Below are 9,710 nucleotides of genomic sequence, written 5' to 3'. Positions count from 1 at the left end.
GATTCTGCCACTTCTATTTGATCCAGTCTGTCTTTAGCTCGTGTTTTAGTGGAGCTGGATATCACTAAATCCTATCTAGACAAGGTGTGATTAAGCTTTGAGAAGTTCGGCTATGTCCAATAAGTGGTTATGGATGAGTTCCCTTATTTTTGTGCTTCTTGTAAAAATATTGGACATGCGGTTGGGAATTGTCATCCTCATGTGGCTGATCTGCCTAATTCTAACAAGGTCTCTAACAAGGTTTCTGATATTCATGCTTTAATTCATCCTTCCTTACCCCTGTTGTGCCGATCTCTATTGCGGGGGATTATGCTAATGCTGTGGTTGTTATCCCTTAAGAATTAGGCCATGCTGTGAATATTACTGAGAATGTTGTGGTTTTTGAGGGTTTAATCTTGTTATTTCTAATTCTAATGTAGTCCAGATGGACTCTATAGTGGTTTCGGAGGGGGTGGCTCCTGTTGCCCAGGTTTCGCGGTTATGTTCGAGTGAGGTTGGTGTATTGAATCGTGGTTTGAATTCTAAACTTGTTTTATCTTGTGCGGATAATGTGTCTGTCCCATGCGATTTGGGTTTGGATGATGTACCTTGTGTGGGCGTTGAGCCTTCTGGTTCTTCTGTTTCTCCTAGTTGGAAATTGATTGGTTGTGTGGAATCCTCTTCACTGGTTGTCAAGAGTCCGGATGCTGTTTCTTCTTATGTTAACCTGGCGTCGAATGTGCAGGTTCATGATCAATCGGATTTAACTCCTAATGATGGCTTCGAGGGCAATGCTAATTTTCTTAATATCCCTATTTCAATTATGTCTAATGTTGAAGTGAAAGCTCATATAGCTAAGCCTAGGAAAAACTCTGTTTTGCTTCAATCAGGATTCCCTTTCTTCTCCTTCTGGCAGGAAGGAAATGGATTTTCAGGATTTTGAGGAGGAAATAGTATAATGCTCTATCAATCGTGATTTTCCAAATGCGGGTGGAAAGAAGCATAAAAGCAAAGGCAAGAAGAAATAGGGTGTGGTTTTGGTTTTTGCTATTTCGTCAGTGGTTTTAGAATGTTGTTGGATGATGAGGAGGAGGCTCCCTGGTTCCCCTTACTGGTTGGGCTGGTTGGCAACCTGGGTGCCTCATTTTGTTGCTTGGTGGATTCTGGATAGTGTTCTTATAACTGACACCTAAGGATGATCCATGTTTGACTGCGAGGTTGGTGTAGGGGGCCTCCATTCATGAGTCCCTATTCGCTGCTTCTCCTTTTATGTCTGGTTTTATAGGTTTTTACTATTTTGTACCTCGGGCTGTTGGTCTATCGTTGTTGTAACCCTCTTTTTTATTGGATAAATATTGTGCTTTGAAAAAAAAAGGGACTTATTATGCTCACCGCTAGTATTAATAGTTGTTAATATATCCTTAAAAAAGTATCTTGATCGAACATGAATCACGATACAAAATCAAGTTGGAAACTTTTGAAATTAAATTTGGACTAATCAAAACTCTCGACTAACGCCGAATTTTCGCTCGGCCACTGATCGTCGCCGGATTTCCATCCAATTTTCGTTTGTCAATAGATTTCAACCCGACAATTGACTGTTGCAACATTCAAGAACAAGCAAAACATTTATAATCTATTCAAATACTAATGAAATCATTTTAACTGAGTGTGGCCTCGTGTTTTTTCCCTTTCCCAGGGTTTACACTTAAAAAATCTTGTGTTTATAAATTCCATATTTGTGAGCTGGATATTCATATAACGTTGAGACGAAAAATTCTAACTCTATCAATGTGTATATTCTAGCCCGCAACAAGTATAAAAGTCATATTCTCCTTTCACTATTCTCCTCTATTGAAACTTCCCTTTTGCTATGCTAGTTCTTTTCTCTTGATCTCACCATCGAGTTGAGAAACCCAAATGTATAGTACATCCATCAACACCCTGCCCCTCCTCTTTCTCTTAGTGTTCACTTCTCCTTGTTTGCATTTCTTTAAGAAGTTGGTTGCTAATCTCACTCCTTTTAAGTCTATTGTGATAAATTTGTTATGGTCTCTTCACCATAATTATCTCACCTTACTATTCCTCTATCATGTCCATTGCTCATTGCTTGCGAAATCCAATTTGAGTTCAACTTACTTTGCCTCCTTTTAAAAATAATGAGATACATCACGTGTTTGTTATTAAGAGGTCTTTAATTTAAGGTTTTGCATAAAATATATATGTGAATTTACAATTAAATCCATGCAAAAAATATATATTAATTGTAATATTTATTTTCATAAATAGAAAAGGTCATGTCCACTTGGATTAATATATTAATTAGTGCAGTTGGTTTGATGTAGAAATCTCCAAGAAATCACTAATTAGTGCAATTACGTAGGGGGGGTAGCTTAATATCTCTTTCTTCAATGAAATTGCCTAACATATAATTAGTTAAATTTCTTGCTGGAGCAGTTTGCATGCGGGGGTATTTTTTCTAATTTTTCCATTTTTTCCCACTTTTTTGATAGAATCCACGCTAGAAAATTTGCTCTTTCTGAAGAACTTTTATTATGTCGTCTGACCGGACGTAGATCTATGTTTGGTCAGAGGATTGTTACTCGATTTTTACTCGGTATTTGGTCGATATTGTTAGGTATTGTTTGGTAATAACGAGGAATACCGCTCTATGAAGATCAATACCGAGTTATACCGAGCAATACCGAGTAATACCAAAAAATACCGAGTTTTTTCTAGAAAAAACTTGGTATTGCTCGGTATAACTCGGTATTGGTCTTCATATAATGCTATTTTCTCGTTATTGTGGGTATTGCTCGGTATTTGCTCCGTATTTCTCGTTTTGTGCATGCGATCTTAATGCTGGCCGAACGTAGCTCTACGTACGTTCACCGGATGTAATAAAAGCTCCTTTCTGAAGGGGTGATGAAGAATAAGAAAATGTTATTATTTAATTCGGTTTTTATTTTATTTATTCTTGCTTTCACGGAAGAAAAAGCGAAAAAGGTATTAGATAGATTTTTAAAATTTTGTTTTATTAAAATATTTTAAGAAAATATAATTAAAATTATGGCTGAAAAAAAAAACATTTAAGAATATTCTGATAGTTAAAAAAAAAATGTGGGAAAAAAATGTAAAAATGCGTCATGACTTAAGGACATGTGACACAATTGCATCTCAGAAAACATAAAATATTTCAAATTATTTTAAAATGAATATAGTATTAATCATCTAAATAATACAATAGTTTCAAAATAAGTCAAAAGACGATTCAAGATTTTCATCATGATATCATAATATTATTCTTTTCTTGAAAGAAAAAAGAAATAAGTCAACTATATGTGTAAGAATTAAAATGTTTATTATACGAAGCTTATCCTAGTCTGTTCGTTAGGAGCTTTTACTATCAACTAAGAGGTTTTGAGTTACAGACAAAACTTTTTTCCATCGAGACGAAAAGAAGGTCAGCTAGTCTCATGTGTAATATGAGATTAACTTTTTATCCTTGAGTTGTTACCTTTCCATGATGTTTCTGGGCGCTGCTAGGGCCTCCCGTCGTCGATCCTCCGTTCTCTGCTTGGGGTATGCCCTAGCTTGCTCGCTCTGGTGCCGAGGGGACTCTTCTCTTGTTCCTTTTTTTTGTTGCCATTTTTTATTCCACGCTTGAGCTTTCTGTTTGCTCCTTGCTCGTCTTGGGCCAATTCGTCCACCTTGACTAGGCAGAATGGCGGTGAATCGGCGGGTCGACCCTGATTTTTTGGCTGCTTCCATGGTGAACTTTGGTATTGCTTTGGTGACCTTTTGGCTACTTGTTATAGGATGGCTTTGTTTGTTTGCTCTCTTGTAGGTGCTTTTTCTTAATCTTTTCATGCAGGTGTGGTTGTTTGTCTCTTCTTTCTATTGATTTGCTACTGCTAGCTGCATCTGGTGCCTGTTTTATTCCTCTGTTGTTTTTCTTTTGCTTTTTATGATTGTAATGATTTTGATCCTTTAGCTCTTAGGTTTTGCTTCAATTGTTGTATTTTTTAGTGAGCTTGTAGGTCTTTTAAGAATTTGTAACTCCTTTTTAATAAACGCGTAAGCACCTATGTGGTTTTCCTCCAAAAAAAAAGAGGTTTTGAGTTCAAAGTTTTTATATGTTATTTGTATATGAGTTTGCCTTAATTTTCCAAAATGTTGAAAAAGAAAACTTGTGATTGAAACAACTAATCTTTCTTTAAGAATTGAAATATATTATTTAATTGAAATCTGTCTTAAAAATCAATGAGTATATTATTTGAACTAAAACTCCTCATCACTCATCAGACAACCTCATTCACATGAGACTAATTTTGCTTCTACTGATGGAATAATATTTAATTAGGAGGCCTCTCTCAATAACATTAATTAATTAATTTTTCATCAAATTTATATTAAATTTTTTTAAAAAGACCAGGAGAAAAATCATAAGAGATGCTAAATGCATTAGTAATTCACCATTAATACTAAATTCCCTCAACCAACTTTAACTTGATGTAAGGGTGTAACTGAGTCAACTCGTCAGCTAATTTGGACTTAATTCGATAAATGGCTCTTATGTCAGTCTGATGAGCTAACAAATCAAATTTGAATGAGCTTCAATTCTACTCGTTAGCTCTTGAGTCAACTTATTTAAAATATATTAATATTAAATACACTTAAAAATATAAAAACTGAACAAGTTTAGTTTGGAGTGATTATAAAAATTGAAGGGCTTGTTTGAGGAGAAATTATTATGCGCGGTCAGCAGACGTCGTCCGGAGGCAAATTAGCACACGCCACGTAACTTTTTTTGCTTAATATCGAAATTTTGTACACTGTGTACTGGGTGGCGTGGCGCATCTTGATTCACCTCTAGACGGTCCGGTGACCGCACGTAATAATTTCTCCTATTTGGGACAGTTTTTTTTTACTATTTTATGTTTTAGACAACAACTATAATTTCGTTTAACTATTATCTTTTTACAACTTTCTCATAACTTTTCAAAAATTTCTATGATGCAAAACTATTTTCAGTAATTATAATTTTGAAGTTATTTTTTTTCATAACAATTTAACAATCAATTTTATAAAATTCTATAGCCGTCTCAAACAAATCCTAAATTATACAAAGAAGAACTGATATCAACGATTTTATCTCACTAGAGAAGACATCAATTGCGTGACTCGTTACTCTTATGCCAAAAATTTAATATATTTATCATTGAATCTAAAGCTATGATCTTACAACGTATTGGGCTTAGCAAGTCAAAGTCCATTTTGTTAGGTGGGCTGTATTATTAGGCTGCCATTAAAGTGTGAAAAAATAGTTCAGATAAGGGTGTCAATTTTGGGTGACGGGTCGGGTTCGGGTCAAATCCGAAGGGAATGCGAGATGGCGCGAGTGCGGGACGCGCGGCTCGCTCGACTGCGCGACGGCGACGCGGGTTTGTGTTATTCCGGGTCAATTCGGGTCGTTCCCGGGTTCCGGGTCAACCCGAACTCGACCCGGTTTTGCAAATGGGTCAGTTTTCCGGACCCGAACCCGACCCGCTTCGGGTCAACCCAAACTCGAAATTTTCAGGTCGGATTCGATTCAGATTTTTGGGTCGGGTGCAATATTGACAGGTCTAAGTTCATATAGGTTGGCCAAAAAGGAAAATATAGATAACAGATAATAACCAAATAAGGCAAGTCATCAATCAATGCCCAAACAATAGTATTAGCCTATTAGGGCTATACTTTTTTACTACTACTATTCGATATGAAGTCTGTTTATGTACTCAATCGATTGTAATAAAAGAATCAATTTTTATGATAATATTCACTGAGGAGAATATGTTTATTGATAATTGTGAATTTTAATTGAAACACACAGCTTAATTGTTACAGACTAAAATATACGCAGCGATAGAGTTAGAATTTTTTGCCTCGGCGTTGTACATATATCCAACACATAAATAAGGAATTCAGAAACACAAGATTGTTTACGTGGAAAATTTTAAAAAGGAGAAAAATCACAGGGCCATGCCCAGTTCAAATGATTCCACTGGTGTTTGAATAGATTACAAATGAATGATATGTTCTATTGAGGACGATCAGATTACAACAATCAACTGTCAAGCTGAAATCTAGTGACAAGCGGATATCGGAAGGAAATCCGACGACGTTCGGTGGTCGAGCAAAAATCTAGTGTTAGTTGGTGGTCATATGAAAGTCCGGTGTCAGTCGGTGGCCGGGCGAAAGTCCAGTTTCAATCAGTGGCTGGGTGAAAATTCGGTGGTAGTTGATGAGGAGTTCGGTGGCAAGAGAACTTTAGTTTCTGTCATTCTTCTCCTCCTTACTTGAGTCTCTTTCCATGAGAATTGAAGGGTTTATTTATAGTTTTCTGAGAGTGCATGACTAATAAATATGAGGGAGGACAAGGGTAAGTTGGGAGTGGTTTGAATTGACAGACAATATTGATTCCCTTGATTGTGGATCATTTACTAGGCATTTGAATGTCTTAATGATATCAGAATTCGGCGATCTTGGGCTCGTTGGATTTGTCTCGCCGAGTCGCTGAACTCGACTATAAGCATGTCATGTTTAGAAATCATTTGGTCATATTATTTATGGTTTAAACTTTTCAAATGTGCTTCGGGTCTTTGATTTGAACCCATTTGAGCTCAAATTGAGTCGCATTTACTGTCGTTGGGTTTGTATTTTCGAGACATTCAGTTCGACTATAAGTTTGCTGAAAGCAAAGTTTGGATGGCCCCAAATTTAATTTCAAAAGTTTCCAACTTGATTTTGTCTCGAGATTCGTGCCGATTATTAGAATAAGATTTTGTTTGTGAGGATTTTTGTATTGTTTTTTTTTATTACAAAAAAAAATTAAATAAAAATTATTGTACAAAAAATTACTTTAAAAAGTAATAAAAAAGTTGTCTCAAATGAAGCCTAAAGATTAAACTATTCTATCAACTACTCTATATAATCTAATCTATAGCATTGAATTTTCAAAGATTCAAGATCATTTATTTCACATCATTTTTTTTGTTAGCTCTATGATTCTCGATTATTAGCTTTTTGTCTTTTTTTTTTTTTTTTGTAGTATTAATGCTTATCTATCTTATCAATGAAATGTTGGAAACTTCTACACGATTCATTTGATGATCAATAGAAGCTTGTTTCGTGTGGTCAAATTTTCTTTTGAAATCAATTCTCATTTAAGTTATGTGGTCCCATTTAACATGTGCATGATTTGTCTTGTTTTTTTTAAGAAATAAATATGATTTTCATATATCATATTAGTAATTAAATTTTAAATTTAATAAATAAATAATAATGTTGATATTATAATTCTCACTATGTTACAATACTTTTATATCAAATATGATTCATGATTCTTGTTATATTAAAAATAAGTAAATATTATTATTATTATTTTTACTTTTGAGTCAATTAAGAGAAACTGACGCACACAGCACGTGCTCAAACTTCAGATCCAAAATTTCTTGGTTCGTAGTCAAATCTCTCTATTAATAGATCAATGTGAGATGCATAAACAATTATTATTGATAGCATAATGAAAAATATTTATGTCAATATATTCTAAAAAAACATTTATCAAAGTTGGATTTGAAGCCCTTGGATATGCTTTAGGATGAACGTAATACATAAATAATTTAAATTATCCTCAACTCAAATATATCCAAATACTTTAAAGTTTATCTTTACAAAAAAATTTATCATAAAATATCTAAACCTCATAAATTTCAGAGTAGATAACAATCATATAAAATAGAGAAAAATTTGTGTATATTTAATTTAGTCCCAGAGTATCATATTATCCTAATTTATCTCTTGAGTGTACAAAATTAACCTAAAATAATCATGGTTTTTTATATCCGTACCCAAGTCATATAATTCATCTTATTTATTTACTATTTTGAAAATGTATGAATATTTTTTGCAATATAAGTTTTTTTTATAAATTTTTTTGGATCATATTGTTTCTTCTAGAAACAAAATTGGATCGTCTGGAGACGAATCAGAATGCACTATATCAACCGATACATAGCACCGACATATATCGTGACGCATCCTGATTCACCTCCGGACGGGCATGAAATAATTTCTCTTATCCTACCCCTTACCTGAACACACCCACCCAAATTCCAATTAAATTAAAAAAAAAAAATCTTCAAATAAAATAGCCAAGGAGATAAAAACATAAGCATCAATACATTCAACATAAGCATTGCTACATCAAATACAAATCAGCTCCTCAAATAATAATAAAAAAGTAAAATAATAAAGTAAAAAAAAAAAACAATTTTTTAGTCATATTTGAAAAACCTATATTTCCCTATATAAAATTAGAAATAAAATAATTAAAATGTTATTCATATAAAATTCTTCATAACTTGGTGTTAATTGAAAAATAATAAAAATTTACTAAATTTGCAAATGAGAGCTATAATTTACTTCCTTTTGTAAATAATTACAACTAATTCGTACTTTATGCAAGAATTTATTGAAACTCTGATAATAATATTATTGAATCTCTTTATTACAATTATGATATAATAATAAAACTTATTGCAAGAAAAATCCTTTCATTATTGTCAGAGTATCAAAAAATTTACAGTAAAGACAGAATTAGTTAACTTATTTACCAAATAAAAGAAATTACAATCTTTATTCATAAAATTATGAAATTATTATTTTTTAATCGAAGAAAAACCCAAATTATTATACGAATACCTCCGTATCATCATCCATCGGCGCCAAATTCAAATCCAACCACATCATCCCCTTCTCCTCCGTCTTCATCGCCATCGGCCGGTGGCGTCTCATGTGGCCGCCGAGTGCCTGCCCGACGGCGAATTCGAGGCCGCAGACGGGGCACTCGTGAACCCTAGCCTTCCCCAACTTCCCCTCCGCTTCGCCGGCCGTCGGTTTCGTCTTCCTGTGGCTGGCGCTGTGACCTCCCAACGCTTGGAAAGTCGGGAACTGACGATTGCAGGTCTTGCACTCGAAGACTTTCATGGATGCCGCTGCGTCGTGTTCGAGTGACATTGGTGGTCCTTTTTTTTAATGCGTACAAGGTGTTTGTTGTTTGTCTGAGAAGGAATGGAAGAGGGAAATAGTAAGGTGGGGTTATTTATAGGCTGCGAGAGGAGTGTAGAGTACGAGATCTGATTGAGGAGATGCCACTAATCACGCGCAGTGACGGCAGGCTCTTTATTAATAAATATTTATTTATTTTTAAAATTAAACTGTGGAGTCCGACCGTTACTGAAATCGGATCATGTGCTCTTTTTGAGTAGCAAAACAAAACTTGGATTATAATATTTATTATTTACTATATCCAAACAATTTTTCTTAAAACTATCCTATAATTATATAAGTTGGATTTAAAATTAATATAAATATAAGATGCTTTATAGTTATATGATGAGTATTAACTTAATTATAGATATTAAATTTATGTGAATTTAGAGAAATTTATAATTAATATGACTTCCAAAAATTCATATGATTTATATTGAATATCGAGGTAATTTTAAAATTTAAAAATTTTGAAATTAAAATTATGATCAATTGAACACAAAAGTTGACATATTTATAGACGAATTGAGCGGCTCGACGTACGAATCGAAGGAGTCTAAGTTCACTCAATTTTGATATCATTAAGAAATTTAAATTTTGAAAAAATGCTTCATAATTAAGGGAATCGATATAGA

The 9,710-nt window shown here is 33.8% G+C and overlaps 1 protein-coding gene across 1 annotated transcript; it reads right to left on the bottom strand.

The window, feature by feature from the left end:
• Positions 1 to 5,993: 5,993 nt before the first annotated feature.
• On the bottom strand, positions 5,994 to 9,137 carry LOC110095040 (zinc finger protein ZAT11). Its single transcript, XM_020820405.2, has 3 exons — positions 8,722 to 9,137; positions 6,513 to 6,537; positions 5,994 to 6,025 (listed from the first exon to the last, which is right to left on the bottom strand). Exons 1-3 carry the CDS (start codon positions 9,040 to 9,042, stop codon positions 5,994 to 5,996), a joined length of 378 nt encoding a protein of 125 aa, XP_020676064.1. The 5' UTR covers positions 9,043 to 9,137.
• Between the last annotated feature and the right edge of the window lie 573 nt (positions 9,138 to 9,710).

This window comes from Dendrobium catenatum, unplaced genomic scaffold, assembly GCF_001605985.2.
Source record: "Dendrobium catenatum unplaced genomic scaffold, ASM160598v2 fragScaff_scaffold_1335, whole genome shotgun sequence".
NCBI classification, from domain to species: Eukaryota; Viridiplantae; Streptophyta; class Magnoliopsida; order Asparagales; family Orchidaceae; genus Dendrobium; species Dendrobium catenatum.
Note: the sequence above shows the minus strand (reverse complement) of the source record. Positions and strands in the feature narration are given on the sequence as shown.